Source organism: Remersonia thermophila, chromosome 5, assembly GCF_042764415.1.
Source record: "Remersonia thermophila strain ATCC 22073 chromosome 5, whole genome shotgun sequence".
Classification (NCBI taxonomy): Eukaryota; Fungi; Ascomycota; class Sordariomycetes; order Sordariales; family Chaetomiaceae; genus Remersonia; species Remersonia thermophila.
Window position 1 is genome coordinate 1500230 of NC_092221.1, and position 22269 is coordinate 1522498.

General features: G+C 61.8%; 7 protein-coding genes across 7 annotated transcripts; 4 read left to right on the top strand and 3 right to left on the bottom strand.

The window, feature by feature from the left end:
- Window positions 1-444: 444 nt before the first annotated feature.
- Window positions 445-1606, bottom strand: VTJ83DRAFT_5627 (uncharacterized protein; the record flags this gene model as incomplete). Its single annotated transcript, XM_071012248.1, has 2 exons — window positions 445-1318; window positions 1419-1606. 2 exons carry the CDS (start codon window positions 1604-1606, stop codon window positions 445-447), a joined length of 1062 nt encoding a protein of 353 aa, XP_070865002.1.
- Window positions 1607-4225: 2619 nt separating this feature from the next.
- On the top strand, window positions 4226-5308 carry VTJ83DRAFT_5628 (uncharacterized protein; the record flags this gene model as incomplete). The annotated part of the gene is made up of 2 exons (XM_071012249.1): window positions 4226-4638; window positions 4699-5308. The coding sequence occupies 2 exons, from the start codon at window positions 4226-4228 to the stop codon at window positions 5306-5308; spliced, it is 1023 nt and encodes a 340-aa protein (XP_070865003.1).
- Window positions 5309-7324: 2016 nt separating this feature from the next.
- VTJ83DRAFT_5629 (uncharacterized protein) lies at window positions 7325-8643 on the top strand (the record flags this gene model as incomplete). The annotated part of the gene is made up of 3 exons (XM_071012250.1): window positions 7325-7722; window positions 7887-8047; window positions 8159-8643. 3 exons carry the CDS (start codon window positions 7325-7327, stop codon window positions 8641-8643), a joined length of 1044 nt encoding a protein of 347 aa, XP_070865004.1.
- A 170-nt stretch (window positions 8644-8813) lies between these two features.
- On the bottom strand, window positions 8814-9699 carry VTJ83DRAFT_5630 (uncharacterized protein; the record flags this gene model as incomplete). The annotated part of the gene is made up of 2 exons (XM_071012252.1): window positions 8814-9441; window positions 9509-9699. 2 exons carry the CDS (start codon window positions 9697-9699, stop codon window positions 8814-8816), a joined length of 819 nt encoding a protein of 272 aa, XP_070865005.1.
- A 237-nt stretch (window positions 9700-9936) lies between these two features.
- On the bottom strand, window positions 9937-11157 carry VTJ83DRAFT_5631 (uncharacterized protein; the record flags this gene model as incomplete). The annotated part of the gene is made up of 1 exon (XM_071012253.1): window positions 9937-11157. The coding sequence occupies one exon, from the start codon at window positions 11155-11157 to the stop codon at window positions 9937-9939; it is 1221 nt and encodes a 406-aa protein (XP_070865006.1).
- Window positions 11158-12019: 862 nt separating this feature from the next.
- VTJ83DRAFT_5632 (uncharacterized protein) lies at window positions 12020-13526 on the top strand (the record flags this gene model as incomplete). Its single annotated transcript, XM_071012254.1, has 3 exons — window positions 12020-12030; window positions 12279-12789; window positions 12858-13526. 3 exons carry the CDS (start codon window positions 12020-12022, stop codon window positions 13524-13526), a joined length of 1191 nt encoding a protein of 396 aa, XP_070865007.1.
- A 2848-nt stretch (window positions 13527-16374) lies between these two features.
- Window positions 16375-21987, top strand: VTJ83DRAFT_5633 (uncharacterized protein; the record flags this gene model as incomplete). The annotated part of the gene is made up of 10 exons (XM_071012255.1): window positions 16375-16554; window positions 16934-17068; window positions 17135-17164; window positions 17243-17307; window positions 17370-17808; window positions 17884-18723; window positions 18788-19303; window positions 19376-19519; window positions 19580-20066; window positions 20132-21987. 10 exons carry the CDS (start codon window positions 16375-16377, stop codon window positions 21985-21987), a joined length of 4692 nt encoding a protein of 1563 aa, XP_070865008.1.
- Between the last annotated feature and the right edge of the window lie 282 nt (window positions 21988-22269).

Sequence of the window (22269 nt, forward strand, 5' to 3'; positions counted from 1 at the left end):
CAGCAGTAGGAGTACGTTGCTGTTGCGATCCTCCCCCCTTTCACCCCTCTCCCCGCGTTGATCCCATCAAGTTGGCTTGATAGATCCAGTGTATTTCTGAGGCCTCACGTCCGTCCGAGTCTCGGATGAAAGTCGTTAGGGGTTAGAATTGGGTGTGTTTATCTTGTTGCTGGAGGTGCGATGGAATGCCTCGGAGTTCTTTTGGTTCTGGACTCTGCACGACACCTGGTGTGCTTACGACCTGAATGAGAGAAGAAGAAGAAGAGCATGCTCTAATAGAAGAACTGGATAGCGATGTGGCTAGAGCCTGACTGGTCAGCACGAGTCAGCGTCAGTTGGCCACTATTCACCCCAATCAAGCACGTCTTTCATTCACAAGGCTGTCATGGAGGCGTTTGTATCAACATGGTAGAGAGAGCGACAGAGACGCCCCCCTTTGGCGGATTACTGGATGGCCGAGTACGCGTTCAGCGCCAGCTGGCCTCCCAGATGGGCATACAAGACGTTGCTCCCCTCCGGGATCTCCCCGTTGCGAACCATATCCATCAGCCCCGCGAGGCTCTTCCCCTCGTACACGGGGTCCGTGATGAAGGCCTCGGTGCGCGCGCCAAACCGGATCGCCTCAAGCGTCCTGTCGTCCGGAATCCCGTACTGGCCCGCATGGTAGCGATCGTCGAGCACCACGTCCTCGTCGGCGATGTCCTCCTCGCGCAGGCCGATCCTTTCCGCGGTCTGCCTCGCGATCCTCAACGCCTGCTCCCGCGTCTCCCTCGCCTTGGCCGACGCGTCGATCCCCACCACCCGCCGCTTCCTGGCCCCCAGCTTCTCGGCCAGCTTGAACCCCGCCACCATGCCCGCCAGCGTCGACCCCGTCACCGCGCACGCCACCACCGTCTCGAAGAACACGCCCATCTCGCGCTCCTGCGCCTCCACCTCGAACGCCCACCTCGCGAACCCGAGCCCGCCCAGCGGATGGTCCGACGCGCCCGCGGGGATGGAGTACGGCCTGGCGCCCTGGGCCCGGAGATGCTCCGCCAGACGGGCCAGGGCGCGCTTGTGCCCGATGCCAAAGTCGACCTCGTGGCCGCCGCCGCCGCCGCTGACGTTCACGTCGGCGCCCATGAGGCGGGAGAGCTGGATGTTGCCGACGAGGGAATAGCCCGGGTCGGACCAGTCGACCCAGCGCTCCTGGAGGGTGGCGACCTTGAGGCCGCGGGCCGCGGCGGCGGCGGCGACGGCGCGGGTGTGGTTGGACTGGACGCCGCCGACGGTGACGAGCGTGTCGCACCCTTGGGAGAGGGCGTCGGGGAGGAGGTATCTGATGGGGGTGTTGGGGGAGGGGGGGAGGGGAGGGGGGGGGTTACTACTGCTGTGTTGGACAGGGAAGAGAGAGAGAGAGAGAGAGAGAGAGAGCTCACTCGAGCTTGCGGATCTTGTTGCCGCCAAAGGCCAGGCCCGAGTTGCAGTCCTCTCGCTTGGCGTAGACATGGACCTTGCCGCCGAGGGCTTCGGAGATGCGGCGCAGGTGTTGGATGGGGGACGGTCCGAAGGTGAGCACCTCGCGAGGGATGCTGGCCAAGGGCTCGGGGAGCTCGACGGTCACCATGGTGGACGGATGATATCACGCAAAGACCAAGAGAAAAGAAAGCGACGGGGGGAGAAAGGGACAAGAAGGTAAGCGCGGTGGTCAAGGCTCGAGCTCGCCGGGTTTCCGTGTGAAACTCGGCCGAGCATGAGGGCATGCTTTTTAGGCTCTTGACGTCGTCTAAACTCCCATCCTTCTACCCCGCCTCCTCTTTCACCACCATCTCCTCCTCCTCCTCCACCTCCTCCATCCCTACCTCTGCCCCTCTCGGAGCGTGTGGGACGGAGTGATTTCTCATCCTTGGCACACAGACATGTCTGCACGAGGGTATCACCGCTTAGCACGTAGTCAGCAAGGTGCATAACAGCAAGGAGACGGTGGAGCGGGTACGAGACCCTCAGTCAGCAAGCCGGAAGGCCTGCCGTCCATGGAGCGCGGAGCAGTCATCTACGTCAAAGGTCTCCGCGTCTCCGATGCCCGCGCAGCCAATCACGGCGGCGGCAGCGCAAGATGGCCATGACTGCGTTTCACAGTGGCGTCCCGTGATCGGACATGATCCTCCCGTCTGGAGGGACAACGGGCGAGCGGTAAGCAGGGCGCACCTCTGACCTCAGCCTGTCCAAAGCTTGCCCGGCGGACAAGCATCATCCCCCTCTCCCGAGCAGCGCGTGGCCCTGCGGTTCCGGCGTGACTGGATCGTGCGTACAAGCACACCCTTCTCCCGTAACACCATCCTGGCCAGGCGGGATGGTACGGACGAAGGAGAACCGGCCGCGGGCCCAGACATGGTGTGTTGATGGCTTTTCTGAGCGACACAACCAATCACTAGGGTCCACCTCGTGTCCTCGGCAACCACCTGTCCTTTTACCGGCCGGCCAGAGTGAGTCATGCAGCACGTCCGGAAGCCGATGGGGCGGGGTTGGTAGGCTGGTGGTGGTGAAGACGGCACCCGTCTCTCCCAGGTGAGTGCGCTTCGATCTCTGCGTCACCTGGGACCCAGGCCTCCAAGAGAGCATGGGGCGTTGACGTGCCATGTGGGCAAGCCCTCTTATCACCACGTGGGGTATTCGTGGGCAGGATGCTTGTGTGATGCCTCATCTCTTGCCTCAGTCCCCCCCCTTTTTTTTATTCTTTTTTTGATTGTTCTCTTTCGCATGAGATCCTAGATGATGGGTGGGTTGCAACGATGCAAAACCAACGAGCGTTGGCCGCTGCCGTGTCGCCCAGGCAACGCTTCTCGCGGGAGACCACCATCGCCAACCAACCGTCCCGCCGAGCTGCAGGGTCTTTGAGACGAAGCGTGCTATCAAAAGGTCTGTGAGCCTACCGTTGCCATGCTGCACAGTACGTGCCGGAGATGCTTTTTTCCCCGATGCCAAGGAGATCAATCAGCCTTACTGCCTGGACCGACGTCGCCTTGTAAAGTGCGGCTGGCCGTCTCGCATGGCGAGGCGGGTCGAAATCATGGGGGAAATACTACTATGTAGGCGACATGGAGGGATCTCCCGGGGTTGAAGTCACCGTTTGAGGGCTGCAATGCGAAGGCCATGCGCCAAAAGGGAGGCGTGAGGCTGAGGGGGCAATAGGCCATCGAGGACGAAACGAGCTAGCCAGTTACCGGACGCAGTACATGCTCCGTACCTGAAAGTGGCTTGACGGTTCGACGTGGCGGACGTTGCCTTGGGAGAGCCCCGGCCTCGTTTGAGAGCACCTACTGCGTAGACAAGGCTGAAGGCTCCGATGTGGAGGGGCCGGCACGCGGCGAGGCAAGGGACCCCTGGCCTTGGCCATGCGCATCCTTTTTGACTCACAGGGCGTGGAACGGACCTCGAGGGCATGGATGGGGCTTGTCTGCCTGGCCTCTGTCAAGAGGGATGCGATGCTAAATACACGACAAGCACGCGCTTGGGGTCGACGACAACATGTCGAGCTGCGAGGTGCATTGTGCGTCCGAGACATTCCTGGCTCGGGTTTGGTCCGTTTGTCATCCATCGGAGGAAGCCCGAAGAAGCTGGAAGCTGGAAATCTGCAGGCCAAGCTTGTTTCAGCGGCGCATGGGATGACTTTGCGCTCTCCTCGAGTTGGCCACCCAATCCGAAAGATCACGTGAAGACACCCCCCCATCCCGAGAGGGCCCACTCACAAGCACGTCCGCCCTGTCTTTTGAGGCCTGGCAGCCTTGTTTTTTTCCTCGCCATCACAACCTCGGTTTTCAGGCAGACTTTTTCATTCAAGCCTTACACACATCCCAGGGAAACCTGAGGTACCCGACCGCAAGCCAACACGCCGCCGGGAATCAACCATCATCCTCCGGAAAGCCACACCACGGGTCACAAGGACGCGTCAACCTGGAGCGGCGCACTTCCGAGTGCCGACGGGTTTGCCTCCCGCGCCACCGCCGGCCACGGATTCCTCGGGACAGGACCGCGTGTCCAGGTACCTCCTAGACCTTGGGGGCTTGGAGAGCAAACGCACCCGTCTTCATCTCATCTCTTCTATATTAACCTTATATCCTCCACCTCTTACCCCATACCGACCAAGGCTCGCTGCCTGGAAAACGCGGCCCTCTCCCCCCCTCCCTCCATCTCCATCTCTCACCGATCCTTCCTTTTCGCTCGCTCCACAGCTGCTCCCTTCGCCATGAGCGTGGTGTACGAGCCGCGCAGCTTCATCCACGACGGCGGATATCCGCCCATGGATGAGCACCAGGACAACGCTCCTGATGCCGACCGCTTTGCCGACCCCAGCGATGCTGTCGTCAACGAGCTGGCCAACTCCGTGGCAACCTTCACCACCGCCTCGGCGCACCCCCCATATGTCCCCGAGCCCGAGCCTGCCGCCCGGCTCCAAATACCTGCCGCCCCGGCCTCGGGTCCCTCGCCGGCCTCCGGGAGCCCCAAGGAGGAATCGCCCGTCCTGGCAACCCCCCAACGGGTCAAGTCCATCCCCAAGCCGGAGCGCGAGGTGACAAGGAACCCGGACGGCAAGTTTGTGTGCACATATCCGAGCTGCACCGAAGAGCCCCGAGAGTTTACTCGCAAATGCGAGTGGAAGTAAGTCAAGCTCCCTCTCCCCGCCGCTCTGCGATTCGCTCCTGTTGACTCGCATCACAGCAAGCATATGGATAAGCACGATCGCCCGTACAAATGCGGAGCTCAGGGCTGCGAAAAGCTGCCAGGGTTTACCTACTCCGGAGGCCTGCTGCGTCACGAACGCGAAGTCCACGGCAAGCACGGCGGGCCACGGAACTCGTACTTCTGCCCGCATCCCAACTGCAAGCGCCACTCCGGCAAGGGCTTTTCGCGCCAGGAGAACCTCAACGAGCATCTTCGGCGGGTTCACACCCAGAACGGCACCCCTGCGGCCACCACCACCACCACCACCACCGCGGCGACCACCACCACTCCGAACGGCGTTACCACCGCCGGCGCGACCGAGGCCGAAACGGACGACTGCCCGAGCGACAACGTCACCGGCAGCGGCCTGAAGCGCAAGCGCACCGACGGCAGCACCGCCGGGTTCGCCGACGACAGCGACCTGCGCGAGGAGATCAAGCGCGTGCGCCAGGAGAACGAGGAGCTGCGGCGGCAGGTGGAGGCGCAGACCCAGCGAACGGCCGACATGATGCAAAAGATCACGGCTCTTCAGCAGGCGCTCGAGATGCGCATCTCGCCTGCGGCGACCATGCCGACCGCGACCTTGGCTACGCCCGCCATGATTTAGATGATCGGCCGGGATGAGGATTGGGTGGATCCGCAGCTTCGCACGTCGGGTGGCGAAGACGGCTCGCTGTCATGATTTGCGGCCTGGCTGGAACTTTTACTTTTTCTTTTGGCCCCCACCTCACACACATGGGGGGTTTACGGCATCATGACACCCTGTTGTCATCCTTTTTTTTTTCCTTTCTCGCTTTTTGTTTTCTTTTGCTTTTCTTGGCTTTGTTTGCTCGCATCTGGCTTCGCATTTACACCATGATTCCCCATTCTTGACGGCTGGCCGGGATTCGGATTTGCCGGGAGGAAGCTTTGCATGATACTGGCGTTTAGGAAGGATGGAGACTACAAGGACGGTTTCTGGTTATGACGGCTATATTGTATGAGCAGCGGCCGCATGAACGTGCGGGCTCTGCGATTTTGTTCAACTTGGAGGCGTTCGGGCCTGGTAGAGTGTCGCATGATTATTTCTTTCTACGTCGGGTGGCGAGGTATACATCGGCTCTGTCTAGGAGGCTTACTCTCCGCTATTCAGGTGTCCTGGACGAGATCATTTTTATCCTGACAAACATCCAAGGTAGCAGAAAATCAAAAAACACAATCGACTACAGACCCGCAGGGAAACCTAGAAACGGTCTTTTCGTTGCCCATTCCGCGTGAAGAACGGAGGCGCTGTGGTGGTGTTGGTCGCGTTGCGTACCCCCGCGGCGACATCGGCAGCAACCCCTGATGGTTTCCTCATCGACGTGCCTGAAAAGGGGGCAAAGGGGAAGAAAAAGCGGCTTACGTCACCAGGACGACGCAACCTGGCGAGGCTGAGGGTTCTTCAAAGAGCTCGCCGCCCGAGATGAACCGTATCGGTGGGTTTCAACCTGGACCGTCCCGCCACCCCTGCGTCCTTGTGCCTGCTGCCTGCAGAGCCGGCTGCGTCATCGGCCGGCCTTCCGGCGGTTCGGGAGGGGGGGGGGGGGAGGGCGGAGGGGGCGGCCGGGGTGCATCAGAGATCCGCTGAGCTGATTGATAACTAATCTCGCTGCTTGCAGAGGCGGGCTGCGCACAGCCACTTGGATTCAACGTGTCACGCGGCATCCTGGTGACCCGGGGCATTCCGGATAGGATGGCATCCCGTCTGATTCCATCGCCTGGAATCCGAGATGGATGCCTCGGGGTGCCTCAGGAGACCTCTCTTGTTTTTGCTTGGAGGCATGCATGTACACAGTAGGTCCCGACCTATACACAGTAGTACTTTGTATGCTACCTAGGTAGTTGCTTGCTGCACATTCGGCCCCCCCCCCCCCCCCCCCCCCGGTCTCTTGGCTTCTTCCAGGTTGGAACCTCCAGATCAGCCGGAACGTTGAATGACCCGAGTGGAACCCCCCCCCCCCCCTTTTTCCTCCGTCGCGGGCCGCTCGGCCCCCCGTCCCTCCCACTCCCCCGGAGCACTGGGGTTTGTTCGGCACGCGGCAGAGTGGGGAAGCAGACCTCCCCCGGCCCCGCCCCCCTCTCCCCGCTGTGGGGCCGTGGGACCTGACGTTCTGTGAGGGCCCTGTCCAGTCCGGCCCAGCCCGCCTCTGATCCGAGGTTCGACAGCGGGCGGGGAGGGTTCGGATCGGTTCGGCTCAACGACGGGAGGTTGAGAGAGAGAAGAGGAGAGGGGTATTATCACGCTATCGCGACGCGACTCGGGCGCTTTTGCCGGTTTGCATGATTCTTTCTTGTTTGGTGGTTTGACAGAGAATTGTTTGCAATCTTGCGTGCTTGTTTGCTACCGTCGGTAATACCACGGCCCCTGCCTTGCAAACCAACCTCCAGTCCAGTCCAGTGCCTTGGCTTCTTTCTTTCGGGGCCCAGCGATCTCAAGGCATCCGGAGCTCAAGGGGGAGGGGAGGGTCAACGACAACCGCCAACGCCAAAGTTGAATCTCTCGGCGAGAGCAGAAAAGGCCGGCGAAGAATCAACGGCAAGAAAGAAAGGAGGAACTCCGGCCAAAAAAAAAAAAAAAAAAAAGAAAAAAAGAAAAAACAAAATGTCCCTCGTCCTCGACACCCTCCCGCCGCCCCCCACGGTCTCCCTGCGGACCATCAACATGGCAGGCCTCCCCGTCGACGTCTACGGCCTCGCCGACCTCCCTCCCGGCGTCACGCGCGTCTCGTGCCTGTGGCTGCACCACCCGCGCACCCGCGACCGGGCGCACCTGGCCGACACGGCCGCGCGCTGCGTCGGCGGGTGGTATGCGCGCAAGGGGACGTCGGCGGCGGCGGCGCCGACGCGGGGCCTGGTGGCGCTGGCGTACGACCAGAGGAACCACGGCTCGAGGCTCGTGGACGAGCAGGCCAACGGGTCGTGGCGCGACGGGAACCCGACCCACGCGATCGACATGTTTGGAGGGATCATGGGGATGGTGGGGGATCAGAAAGGCTTGCTGTACGTCGTTGCGTTTTCTTTTTCTTCCTCTTCCTCCTCCTCTTCCTCCTCCTCTTCTTCTTCTGCAGCAGGAGGGTTGGGAAATAATAGTATATGTGTGTGTGTGTTTGGGGGGCAGGTTGAGGAGGATTGTCGCTAATCACAGAGCGGGTTTCCGCTTGCAGGGACCTGGTGGAGGGCTACCTCTTCCCCGACTCCAGGGTCAAGATCGACCAGCATATCGCCCTGGGCGTGTCGCTGGGCGGGCACAGCGTGTGGCAGCTCATGATGGCCGACCCGCGCGTGACGGTCGGCGTCGCCGTGATCGGGTGCCCGGATTACATGAGTGAGTCCATCGTCCATCCATGGCCTTCTAGAGACACCCCCGCGTCCCGGCGTACCCGCAAACCCTCCTCAAGCCAGCTCTAACGCATCCCCTGCTTCCTCGCCATCGCAGCCCTCCTCACCGACCGCGCCCGGCTCTCCAAGCTCTCCACCTTCTCCGCCTCCGACGCCGGCGCCTCCTTCCTCGGCAGCAAAGACTTCCCCCCGTCCCTCGTCGAGTCTTGCAAGGCGCACGACCCCAAGGGCATCTTGTTCGGCACCTCCCCCATCCCGGACCCGGATGGCGGTCCCGGCGGCGCCACCGCGGAGCAGGCCGCTGCGGCGCAAAAGGTCCTGCGCGAGCGCCTTGCGGGGAAGAAGCTGCTGCTGTGCAGCGGCGGGGCTGACAAGCTGGTGCCGTATCGTTGTTCGGAGCCGTTCATGAAGTGGTTGAAGCGAGCCGCTGCGTCAGAGGGCGTGCTGGTGGATGATAGGGTATATCCCGGGGTCGGGCATGTGTTTGGGGCCGATATGATCACGGATGCCGTCCGGTTTGTTGTCGACGCCGTTGCCAGCGCCGACGGGAGCAGCGAGGAGACGAGGACCTCCAAGATGTAGGCAAGCGTCTTTGGAAATGATGATTGCGATACTATTATCCCTTGCTAGAACAACCGCTCGTGGTGCTCAGCTGCTCCACGGCGCCAGAACCCAAAGGAAACCGCAGACCTCCCCGACGCCGTTCCCGCGGCCTTGAGCAATGTCGAGGCGGCAATTCTTCCTCGGCGCTTTCAGCTGTTGGCGGCCCAGGGCCTTCTCCCCCCTTCCACCAAGGCCTCGCTCCCATCCTCCAACGTCCGCACGTCCACCCCGCTTCTGGCCCTCTCCTCCTCATCGCAAAACAGCTTCTGATCCACCCCCCAGCAATTCCTCGCCGTCCTCTTCCCCGCCAACTCCTTGCCAACCCCATGCGGATCGTCCTTCCACTGTCCCAACGCCAGCTGGACGCCCTTCATCGCTTCGGCCTTTTCCTTGTCCCCGGCAGCCACCCCGCCTCCCGAGATAACAACCCCCTGGCCGTCCTCGTCCACCCCGGGCGGGTTGATCCCCACGAACCACACGCGCTCCAAGGGAAATCCGATGGCCGCGCAGTGCCCGTTGACGAGGCGGTCGCGTTTGAAGCCGTGGCTGACGATGGTCAGGCGCGTCGGCCAGCCGGCGTGGTGGCGCCAGAAGGTGATGAGGGAGAGGAGGATGTTGGCGTACGAGTCGAGGGCGCGCTCCTCGAGAAGGATGCGCGAGTTCAAGAGCGCGTCGGGGGTGGCCGGTGAAGGGAGGAGACCGAAGTAGCCGTTGGCGACGGCGACGTTGTAGTAGCTACGGGCCTCGGAGAGGCGGGTTTCTTTGCGGGTTGGACCTCTGGGCGGGGCGTTAGAGGATGGCAAGCAAATTTGTTTCAAGGGGCCTTCCGTTGGGACCGACTCACCCGGAAAACGCCAGGACCGAGTCCTCATCCTCGCCGAGGAGCCTCACGCCGGCTTTGATGTGCTCGATGAAGGTCGGCGTTTCGCCTTTTTTGTACTCCTCAATCAGCCATTCCGCCTCGTCCCATCCGTTCTTTGGTCCCCCAAGCCAGATGGCATGGCCGCAGACGACGATGAGATGGCTCAGCGACATGGCGGGCGTAGGATGCGCAAGCGATGCTCCCGGGAATCCTGAGGTGCCAGATGCGCCCGCGAAACCGGAGCCGTTCGCGGGGACGATAGCCAATCATGTGAGATCAGGCCGGAGCAGCGATCCGAACCCTCAACAAAAGCCCGTGAAACCGGCCCCGTCGCCACGCAGAGCTACCTGTGCCTAGGGGGGGGCAATCGATGATACAGCGTTACTGGGTGTTTTCTTTCTTTCTTTGCTTCAGGACTCTCGCAGCTGACGCAGAACGCTGGAAACGAGGTAGAGGCTCCCAGCAATGACCACCGGCCCACCGTTGGCGGCGTCGGATGCCCAGGCAAGCGCACCTCGAACGTCGTCTCCGGCGTCGTGCGTCGCTGCATCGGCGATGCCGTGGCGGGCGGCCGCCTGGAGCAGCTCGGCAGGATCGGTGGGCTTGACCCATGGCATTCCGTCTACAGGCCCGAAGCGGACGGCGGCAGCTTTGTCGCCGGGTTTCAAGAGCAATCCCAAGATCCCATCCATGTCTTTGCCTCGCGTAGCGGCCAGGACCCAGGCTACCGGCTTCCCCTGCGATCGCGATCGCAAATGCTTGTCGACGTACTGGCCTAGGACCTCGGCCGACTGAGGGTTGTGAGCCCCGTCGAGAAGGACCTCCTGCGGGCGGTGGACGATGGGCTGGATGTCTAGTTTCTGCAGCCGTCCGGGCCACTCGAGCTGGCTGATGGCGGGGAGGAAGCGGGCCAGGGGCTGGTCGCGCTCCGGGCAAGCCAGGCGGAACGCCAAGTGCGCGCATGCCAAGTTCTGTATCTGGTGCGGCTCGAGGGGCAACCCGCCCGGGGCGTCGCCGAGGCCTGCGGCGGACGGGCGATGGAGCTCCGCGCCGACGTTCCGGGCGTGCTTCTCGAGAGCTTCCAGGACCGAGGGCTGGTTGCTGGGGTCCACGACGCAAGGGACGCCCGGGCGCATGATGCCCGCCTTCTCCAGCGCGATCTCCTCGACCGTGTTGCCGAGGAACGACTGGTGATCCAGGCCGATCTTGGCAATCACGGTGACGGCCTTTTCCTTGAGCACGTTGGTCGCGTCCAGCCGGCCGCCGAGGCCCACCTCCACGACCCCGTACTCGACCCTCTGGCGGTGGAAGATCTCAAAGGCCGTGGCGGTCAACAGCTCGAACTCGGTGGCCCCGATGCGGCCGTCCGCGTCCCTCTGCTTCACGGCGGCCTCGGCATCCCGAAAGACGGTCTCGGGGACGGGTTGGCCGTTGATGGCGATGCAGTCCCAGCGGTCGACGAGATGGGGCGACGTGAACCGGGCGCACGAGCGACCGCTGGCGACGATCATGGCCGAGAGATAGGCGCATATCGAGCCTTTTCCGTTGGTGCCGGCAACGTGGATGGCCTTCCATGTCTGCGGGGTCTGCTGGACCAAGCGGCCGACGCGGGCGAGGCCAAGATCAATCATTTTCCCAATTTTCTTTTTTTTTTTTTTTTTTTTTGTTTCTCTCTGTCTTCCTTCCCTAGACCTGCTCCGTGGCCAGCCGGTACCAGAGATGATCCGACGGAGGACGTCAGACACGGAGGCTTTGTCTTTTTTTTTTTTTTTTTTTTTTGTTGCCTGGTGACAAAGGTGCTAAACGGTTCCTTGGCTGATGCAAGAGTGTGTGATGTCGTCGGTGACTCACGAGCTTCGTTGGTGTCGACGCTCTTGGTTCCTGCCAAGAAGGCATGGCGCTGCTTTGATGCATAATAGAGTAACTACAGCTGCATCGATCCAACCACAGCTCGTATGCTCCTATCGAAGCCGTCAGCTACAAGGCGTTCGCCAAGAAAAAGAAGCCCGGGTGCCCCACAATGGCATGGCTGATCGATCGCCCCTAGCGTATGTAGGGTCTGGTCACTAACGTTATGCTGGGGGGGGGGCCGGGGCCGGGCAACCACTGGGCCTCACGGTGGCACCAGCCGCGCGCAGCCTTTTCCAAGTTCAGGTCCCCCGTCTTCCCGTCCCCCCGTCTCCCGTCTCCCGTGTTTCTTCTCTCCTTGCTCAAAACCCTGAACGGGACTCCGCCGCTCCTCGTCATTTTTCCCTCTGCAAAACCGCTCGTCGCGAGAACCAGCGCACCCCACGTCACCACGCAACCACGAACGAGGGTCCTGGTCTGGAGCTTTCCGCATCAACAACATCGCATTTTCCATCGGTTGCCGAGTCTCGGTATTAACGCTCGCGCAACCCCCATTTCCGAACCCGTTTTTGGCTTTTCTTTTCTTTCTTATTTTCTTACGCAAGCCCCGAAACCCGCGGCGACTTGGCGGTCGGAAGTGCGAAGATGGGTCTTCGGTAAGTCGTTCGTTCCCTTTTCATCCCGTCGCGTGCGCGCGCCACGCTCGCTGGCCAACCGCCATCGCGTCGCCGTCCGGCGCGCAATCGCCAACACGCCGTCGCGTCGTCCCTCGGAGGATGCGAATCGCACCTTTCAACAGCGCGACAAAAAATGGCATCGTTTTTTTCCCCCGCGATGGTTGGCGCTTTTGCGTCGCATCAGCCAGCGCACGCGAATTCCCGGCTGACCCTCCGTGCCCTGTCAGGTTGTACCAAGCGCCGGTTGAATCCGACCTCCCCTCCAAGCCGCCCCTGGATAGGTGCTCTCGACTCCGGTCAAACATCCGCCGCGCTCTCGATCGCAACGAGGACCGGATACGCGAGCGGCGTCGCCGCGTCCTTGCCGCCGCCATAACGAGCTCCAGCTCCGACGCCGGGCGCCGTGTCGGGCTCATCCGCAGCTACGTCCCCGAGCCACCCCTCCTCCGTTCGGTGACCAGCAGCATCGACGCGAGGGCGGGGTCAGAGAACGGCCGTCGCTCCCTTCGCGATGCAAACCGGCGCTTCGGGCTCGACGACCACCTCGTCACCATTTTTGGCGAGCGATGGGCGCATCTGCACGCCGAGTCCAACCCCAGCCCCTTGCGCAACGATCTCGATGCTGCACACAACCTGCCCATGGCGGTCGAGTCGGCCTTCCTGCCGCGTCCCCAGGCGCTGCGCCCCGAGCCGACCTATGCCTTATCCAGCATTCGGTCCACGCAGGCCAGCGACCATGTAAGCACCGCACATATCCCCCCGCTCCGATGCCTTTTTATGGCCCCATGACTCTAACAAGGCGGCAGGCGAGCACCGCCATGTCGATCTGGTCCCGCATGCGCCGGCAGAGGAGCGCCAGGCAGGCCGAATCGCGCCAGTCTCCGGACGGGACCCATGATGGGCCCCGAGCGCCGCCGCTGGGCTCGTCCTCCGGCCGCAGCCCGTGGGCGGCCGAGGCGTCGGACCTCGACGGCTTGGGCGACCGTAACAGGAGCCTAAGCCCGGAGGGCGATCATGTCTGGGACACGCTGCTCACCACCCTGACGCCGGACCCGCAGCCCCCCAGCGTGGGTTCCTCGTTCGCGTCGGCATCGGCATCGGCATCGGCCGCCGCCTCGCAGAGCACGGCGACCGCGACGTCCTCCAGAACTTCCTTCACGGTGCCGGACCGGCCCGAGGACGATTCGGCCGAGCCGCCGTGCGAGTCGGGATGTGACAATTCCGACACGGAGGGTGACGACGAGGATGACGCCGACATGATGCAGCTGCCTCTGATCCCGGGCCTGGGCGCCTCTTCCTCCCGGCGCTCCCGCGCCGCGCGTAACAACATCGACGACCCGCTGGAGTATCTGGGAGGGATCGGCGGGATGCAGAGGATCGTTCGCAACCTGGCACGCCGTGAGGACATTCCGGACGAGTGGTGGGCGGATGCCGGCCTGAGCCGCACCCTGCCCCGCGAGGCACCGGGAAGCTGATTTGACAAAAGAATTCCGCAACAAACACAATCTCTCGGAATCGGAACATCAACATGGGTCTTTTTTTTTTCCCTGGAGTTTGGGGGCTCGGGTACCGGGGGGAGAGGGGTCTGAGGCGTTTGGGATGTGTGGATTATGGATATGTACTGCTTCTTGCATGATGGGCTGTTGCGGGTGGTTTCTTCTTCATGGGAAATGAAAACAGGACGGATCATGGGCGGGATAGGAGTGGTTTGCGCCTATCTCAGGCTTGTGTCGAGCATATCGCATCACAACCAGGACTTGAGGACATGGCGTGGAGGATGCTTGTAGTATTACCAAGTGTTTGCCTAGGTATTCCTGTGCATGGCGCATAGGATGATGGAGGGCGACGCACCCCGCATCGTTGAGGGCCAGGACCCATTGCGGCATGGAAAGCATGGGGATTGGGCTCTTGAAATTCGACCTCGGGTCTCGACCCCACAACATGAAAGTCATGAGAGAAGCCAGCACGCTTGGTGATGATACCGGTGATACATGCTACATACACCGCGGCGGCGGAAACCGGCCGCTTCCAATACCTCACACCTCACAGCATCCTACCTAGGTACCTGCACCAGGACAAGACCGACGGGCGGCCCAGCTTCCACTGCCGAGCTGCCCGGTCGATGAAACTGCACCCCAAGTTTCGCCGTCGTGGGCTCCCGACTCCCTTGCGAACGCCGGGAAATCGATCATTTTCCGATCAACAACACGGGGCATTCGATCCAGCATCAGCCACACAGCTGCTTTCTTTTGTTTTCTCCCTTTGTTTGTTTTCGTTGACAGACCGGGCTGCATTGCCTCCGAGCGATTTACCGGCATTGGTTCCCTGCGAATGGTAGGTAGGTACAATACCTTACCGGTACCAGGTGTGCGTTCGGTTCCCTCCTCGCAGCGCTGCTGCCAGGAACCAAGCATCAGAAGCTCTGGACGCTGCAGTTTGCGTCGTCATGTGGGGGCGTTTAATCAATCGGAAAGATCGCGGCCGTCCGTTCGCCGGCAGGATGGGTGGTGGTGAACAACCAAGTATTAATATGTAAAGTGTGTAATAACGTTCGTGATCCATCCGCAAGAGGACAACAAACACGGACCAGGATTTCCAGACGTGCTCCATGTACTTGAGCACCAGCATGCACTATGCACCCGTGCGTATGGAGGGTGTTGCCCTGGACTTCCAGGTCGTGATGCAGTTGAACAGCGTCGATCAGGCAGAGTAGGTGGCTTTGGACACTTTTTTTTTTTTTTTTTTTCTTTTTTGGAATTCCCATCTTGATGTGTTAGGGGGGGTGGACAAATCACCTACCACAGTAATACTGCGTAGGTTGCCCGGTCACCTCGCCTCCATGAGATGCCCAGTTCCATCGACGGGCGCTTCTGCAGCCCAACGCAGGAGACGGCGCGGCGGGACAGCCGACGGTGCAGCAATATCGCTCCCGGTGGGGTTTGGCCCCAGCAGCTGTTCGCTGCTGAAAAAGGCCCTCCAACAACGGTCAGCTTTGATCCACTGAGTTGCGCCCATTTCAACCCCGCGGTACCAAAGGGCGGTAACTGAGGTGTATGAATGTACGCACCTTGGGTCAGCTACGGTAGGTACCATGAAACCACGGCCAACCCACCGCATGGAACCCATGGAAGGTAACCGTGGGCTTACTGAGGTATCCCTTGTCTCGTCTCTTCCATAGGTACAGGTACGAAGTACCTACCGACGGGTCTCCGTTCTCATCCAATGGACCCACGTTGAAACAAGCAAGTACCGCAGGCAGGCAGGCGGCAACCACACACACCGTACCTACTTCTCCCTCACCTTCAATTTCATTCTCTCTTTTTTTTTTTCCTTTTTCCTTTCCGGCAGGCTGGGGATCCTCCCGTCTCGTGCTATTTTGGCCGCAGCTCCCATCTCCCTAGCTTTCTGCGTCCCCCCAAGTCTGCGAGCAAGGGGAAGCCCGGCCTGAGACGGACTCGGTTCTTGTTTCCGTGCCCCTGCACGCTGCCCTTGCCCCGCGGTCGAATAGGCGGCTTGGTTGCCGCCCTACCTCTCCAGGCCGGCTTGAAGCACCCGCCCAAACCAAACCAGCAATTGAGTTGGTTCAACATCCCACCCCAAGCTTGGGTCTAGAAGCCGTCTCCCCACGGAAGCAAGTCACTGTTGCTTCCTAGGTCGCCCTCCTTCAGTATCCGTCCCTCTCCCCATCTCCCCAATCTCTGGCCGTGCCGACCGATGCTTCGCCCACCTTTCAAACCCGCCGACTCTCGAGCTCGCATCCGAGGAGCCCCGTTGCTGTCGCCGCCGCCGCCGCCGCCGCTAGTGTATGCTGTTGCTTACGGGACCGTCCGAAGCACCGGCGATTCTCCACGCTGGACGGCACATGCCAGCTGAAGCTTGTCCATCGTTCGCCCTAACTTGCGAATCCCCGTCCTGCCGGCATCAAGACCGGTCCGAATACGACCCTCGGGCTTCCTACCACTCCGACCCGGCCCCGGCCGCGCGGGAATGACGAGCAGGACAACGCCAAACCCACCTGGACGGCATCCGCATACCAAGACCACGTCGAACCGTCACGACCGCCGCTTCGGAGGTACGACGAACCGGCGCCACCGTCACCACCACAGCGAGACCCCGCCGAAGCGCTAGCGCCACCACGGCCGCGAAGCATCGAGCAAACAACCCCGAGCTGGTGCGGTGCGAGGCAGCGAGCTCTCTGGCCGCACGAAACCCGACCGGACGCCCGGACGGCGGCGATCCCAGGGCGTGGAGAGCGTCGGAGGAACAGGAGGGGAGGAGAGAACCAAGAGAGAGAACACACACAGGGCAGAACGCAGCTACGCCATGGCCCCCTCCGGCTCGCGCCCCGGGAGCTCAGCCCGCCCCGGCAGCGCAGGAATGCCCTACCACCATGGAGCCAACGGAAAGGCCGCCGCCGTGGCCGCAAAGGTGCCCGGCACCCCGCGCCGTGAGCAGAACCACCGGTCCGACAAGGCCGTGCAGGATCCGGGGTTAAAGGACTATGTAGGTTGGGCCGCATTGCTCCCTCCCTTTTTTCGTCACTTTTACCCGTCCACCCTCTCGGATAACCCATGCTTTTTTTTTCAACTTCTCCCACATTCCACCCACGGCAACATGGAAAGGGGGCGGGCCCAACACGGTATACCTCTCTCCGGGACTGCCCACCCATATCCAGAGCGTGCTCCCTGGGCTGCTTGGCAGTCAACCGGGGATTCTGCGTGTACAGGTGGACAGGATGGCTTGCGGGAACGGGCGCTCGACGGGCGGGATGGGAGCGTGATGCAGCTCCCCCCCCCCGGCCCTCTCACCCTTCCTTCCCACACGCCTGCCAACCCATACCGGCTATGACAAGTGAGACACGGCTGACCAACGAGCTACGCAGAGACTCGGTGACTGCATCGGAAAAGGCGCGTTCGGATCCGTCTACAAGGCTTTCAACTGGGGAACCGGTGAGGCAGTGGCGGTCAAGCAGATCAAGCTCGATGATGTACCCAAGAGCGAGCTGCGCATGATAGAGGTATGATTCTTGGAGGACGCGGCCCATGTGGCGTCCGGGGTCCGTGATGCTGACGGTGTGCAACAGGCCGAAATCGATCTGCTGAAGAACCTCCATGTCAGTCAATGAACCGGCACTTTGGCGGCTACTGGCGCTGGCGCGACGCGGGCTCCGAAAATGCTAACCGGCTAGTAGCATGACAACATCGTAAAATATATTGGCTTCGTCAAGACGGCCGACTGCCTCAACATCATTCTCGAGTCCGTCCGTCCGCGCCCCATCTCCATCGTCTTCTCGCAGCTAACAAACCCCCGCAACCTAGGTACTGCGAAAATGGCTCGCTGCATTCCATCTGCAAAGCCTACGGCAAGTTCCCCGAGAACCTGGTCGGCGTGTACATGACCCAGGTCCTGCAAGGCCTGCAGTACCTGCATGATCAGGGCGTCATTCATCGCGATATCAAGGGCGCCAACATCCTGACGACCAAGGATGGCACCGTCAAGCTGGCCGACTTTGGCGTCTCGACGAGCACGCTTGCCGGGCCCGACAAGGAGGCCCAGGTCGTGGGTACCCCCTACTGGATGGCCCCGGAGATCATCCAGCTCTCGGGTGCTACCCCCGCCTCGGACATCTGGAGCGTCGGTTGTACCGTGATCGAGCTGCTGCAGGGCAAGCCCCCATACCACAACCTCGCCGCCATGCCCGCTCTCTTCGCCATCGTCAACGATGATCATCCGCCTCTGCCCGAGGGCGTGTCTCCGGTTCGTGACTTAATCGCCTTTTTCCCCCCGGGTCATTCCTGGCCTTGTTCAGTGGTTAACAAAGCTGCGGGACAGGCCGCTCGCGATTTTCTCATGCAATGTTTCCAAAAAGACCCCAACCTACGCGTGTCGGCCAGGAAGCTGCTGCGGCATCCCTGGATCACAGGGTGCCGGAGAAGCGACGCGCCAGTGTCCAAGGCGCCGTCCAATTTCAGCCAGGCGGTTGAGGAGGTGAAGCAGTGGAACAAAGCCCTCAAGTCCTCCGAAACCAACCTCCGAGTGTCGACGGGCTCTGATGTTCTGCCACCGGCGCATCACCGCACCAGCCACCTCAACAAGAAGCCCTCGGCGATGGCCGTGAAACAGCGCGCCGCTGCCTTCCGGGCGGCCGAAATCGCCGACGACGATAACTGGGACAACGACTTTGCCACCACCATCTCGCCGTCTGCGCTTCACCTACCCCAGATCAAAGGACAGGACAACTTTGGCGGCTTGCTCTCGGGCGATCGGCTGAAGGCGTTTGCCTCCACCGACTCCCAGCGCAGCGAGGACTCGGAGAGCTGGGACTCGCAGTTTGATGGTGAGCTGGCCACGGTCAAGGGCCTGGGGCATTGGTCCGAAGTCGATCCCCAGGAGGAGACCATCCGGCCGCTGCCGCCCAAGAAGACGGAGAGGACAAGGGAGTCGAGGTTAAGGGCGCCAGAGCAGCACCAGGGTCACAGGCGCCAGAGGAGCGATCGGGGAGGGTCCGGCACGTCGCAGCCCAAGCCGTCTTCCGTGAAGCCGCTCATGAGGGGGTTCGAGCTGCCCCCGCGACCGGATCTCATTTACCGCGAGCAGTCGACCGAGGATTACTCGGATCTGTTCGCCGATAACGATCATGTCTTTGACAGGAGGTTGAGCTTGGTGAGCAAGGTGAGAAGAACCAGCCTGTTGGGGAGGAGCGACATGGAGAACCGAGAAAGCTGACGTTGCTCAGGACTCACCCCAGCTGTTCCACCCCTCGGACCTCACAACCAGCGTTCCCAAGTCATCCCATTCATCAGGCAGCGGCAGCGGCCGCCGCCCCAAATCGGCCCATCGCCCAGCGCTGCACCCGCCCGACCATGGGCCCGTTCGGAGGACGCGTCAAACCGTCGAGATCACAAAGTTCGCCGAGAACGAAGGCGACGAAGACTTCTCGGACATCTTTGGCGGGACCGGCGGGGATGGCCTCAAAGTCGTCAAACCCGAGGAGAGCGACCGCAGCTCCGAGGTGGATGGGCCCGGCGGCCAGCTTGTCCTCTCGCGTCTGTCCAACAATTCGTGGCTCGGCGATGACGAGGATGAAGACGACCCCTTCGCCATGCTAGAGCCGGGCTGGGACGAGATGGACCTAGAGGCAAACATCGCGAGGGACAGGCATGCGAGGTTGGCGGAGAGGGTGGAGGAGCTGGTGAAAGGGATGAAGATCACGGAAGGGGAAGACGTGGTGTCGGAACTGGCAGGGGATTTGGTAAGTGGCTGCTCGCCCTGGAGGGGCCTCCTAGTTGCTTGCCGCGTGGGCCGTGCTGACGAGATGGACCAGCTGGCCTTGCTATGGGAGAACGACGAGGTCAAGGCGCTCATCATCGGGGCACATGGCCTGTTGCCCATCCTGGAGATCCTCGAGACGTGCACGCTCAAAAGCCGGCAGCACATGATCCTGCAGCTGCTCAAGATTGTCAACGCGGTACGTTTCGCACGCGCTTCTGCAGGTAGCTAGCACCGCCCTTGCTGACTTTGGGGACAGATCATCCTTGACGACGTCGAGCTGCAAGAGAACCTGTGCTTCGTCGGCGGCATCCCCATCGTCACCAAGTTTGCCGCGCGCCAGTACTCCAACGAGATCCGCCTCGAGGCTGCGGCCTTTGTCCGCCAGGTGTATCAAACATCGACGCTGACGCTGCAGATGTTTGTGAGCGCGGGCGGCCTGAACGTGCTCGTCGAGTTCCTCGACGAAGATTACGAGACCTCCCAGGATCTTGTGCTGATTGGCGTCAATGGCATCTGGAACGTCTTTGAGCTTCAGGGGCCCACGCCCAAGAACGATTTCTGCCGCATCTTCTCAAGGAGCAAGATCCTCGACCCGCTGGCCGCTATCCTGCACAAGGTGCTGGATGAGGAGAGAGATGAGCTGTCGGAGCTGGTTGAGGGAAGGATCGTGAATATTTTCTACCTGTTTTCGCAGGCGGAGCCGTACGTCAAGGAGGCGGTTGCTGAGCGCCAGGTCTTGAAGAGTAAGCTTGTCCCTTGCAGATGCAGGCCTGCCTGCCATCTGACAACGGTTGCTAACACGTCGCAGCGGTGCTCAAGGATCTCCGGCGCATGACCCCCGCCCACCAAATCACGATGCTGAAGTTCATCAAGAACATGTCCATGTGCTCGACGGTGCTTGACGCGCTGCACTCGGCGGACGCGATCGACTTCCTCATTGATGTTCTTAGCCTCTCGATGAAGAAGGGCCAGAAGAACTTCCGCGAGATTTCCAACCAGGTCCTGAACACCATGTTCAACCTCTGCCGCCTGAGCAAGGAACGACAAGAATATGCCGCCAGCAACGGCATCATTCCCCTGCTGCTCAAGATCATGAGGACGGACCGGCCGCCCAGGGAGTTTGTGCTGCCCATCCTGTGCGACATGGCGCATTCCGGCAGCAAGGGGAGGCGGTATCTGTGGCAGAACAACGGCCTCGACTTTTACGTGTCGCTCCTTGCCGACCAATACTGGCAGGTGACGGCCATGGATGCCATCTTCGTGTGGCTGCAAGAGGAGACGGCCAAGGTGGAGAACCACCTGCTCGACGGCAGCTTCACGGCGGCCATCATATCCTGCTTCAGCCCCGCGCGGGCCAACGCCTTCGACGCCAACCTCCTGGAGCCGCTGCTCAAGGTCGTCCGGCTGAGCACGGCCGTGGCGGCCTCGCTGGCCAAGGCCGACATGTACGCGGGCATCGCACAGAAGCTGAACCACAAGAAGGCCGTCGTGCGGCTCAACCTGCTCCGTCTCGTGCGGAGCATCATGGACGGCTGCGAGTGCCACAACCTGCCCATGTCGGCGCTCAGCACGTCCAACACGGGCCGCCAGCTGCGCGTCTTGTTCGATGACATCCAAACGCTGGCGGACAAGGATCCGGCAGTGCTCGTGCGGAACCTGGCCGCGGAGCTGATACGCAGCCACATCGACGCCGAGCTGCAGCACGACGCTGTAGCTCTGAGCAGCATGGGACTGGGCGCATCGGGAGCCGCATCCGGCGCCGCGGGGCCCGGCGCAGGATCCGGAGCCCGCTCCCGCTCGGGCCCGCGCCGAAACACCAGCCACACCCCGCCAGCCTTGCAGCTCAGTATGTCCGTGCCTCCGACTCCCACCCACCACGGCCACCGCCTGACGCAGTCGTCTTCGGCCGCCGCGTATGTCGAGGTCGCCGCAACGCCGAAGCGCTCGGCGGTGGGTCTCACGCAGGAGCGGGACCCGACGTTTTACCGCCCGCGCAGCCGAGACGGTATTGTCTCCGCCGCCGCCCTGTCCTCTGCGGCTTCGAGCATACCTCGCCGTGCTTCGGACACACCGCCCGTGAGCGGTGTCTCATCCTCAAGCACGCCTGCCCCTAAATCCCGCCTTCCCAGGACATCAGCCCAGTATACTTCTGCCGGCAACGGCGGGAGACCCAGCCTGGTGACGGCCTCATCGGCCCCGCCATTGTCGATGGACACCGCCCCCACATACGATCGACCCATGAGCGCAAGTAGCAGGCAGGGTAGTAACGGCAGCGTTGGCAGCGGCGGAGGAGGGAGAAGCGAGCCCTTCAGCAGCAGCTACAAGGAAAATTACCAGAGCTACCTGGACCAGCGATATCATCATTACCATCAGCATGCGGGCAGGCTCCGCTCGGGCTCGTCAGTCACAGTGGCGAGCAACGCGAGCGGGACGGACCCGCAGCAGCAATACTCGTCGTCACCGACGAATGGAGGGCTAACATCACCTCATGGCTATGGTATGATGGTGAGAGAGGCGAGGGAGGTTAGCGGCGGGAGCAACGCAAGCGGCAGTAGCAACGGAAGCGGAAGCGGGAAGCTCCTGTCGCAACCGCAGCAACAACGGAGGAGCCGCACGCCAAGCTCCAACTCCAACGCCGGGTCGATTGAGTCGAGGTGGTCCTAGAGAGCTCAGCCGACTCAGCGGCGACGACAGGGTTCGGGAGCGGGAATGAGAAGCCAGGGGAGAGGTGATGGCGGTGGTGGTGCGCGCTCGGCAAGGGGAGGAGGGGGGAGTGAAAACGCGCCTCCTCTCCCTCCTCCGGCACGAGAGCAGCGTGGATCTCCCGGCGGAGCAGCGGTCGTTGGGCCGGAGCTGGGGAGGAGGACATCGGGTAGGCGTCGCCGTCGGTAGGTGAAAAGCGGGATGAAGGAACACGAGGGAGTGAGGGAGAAGGGGGATGTGCAC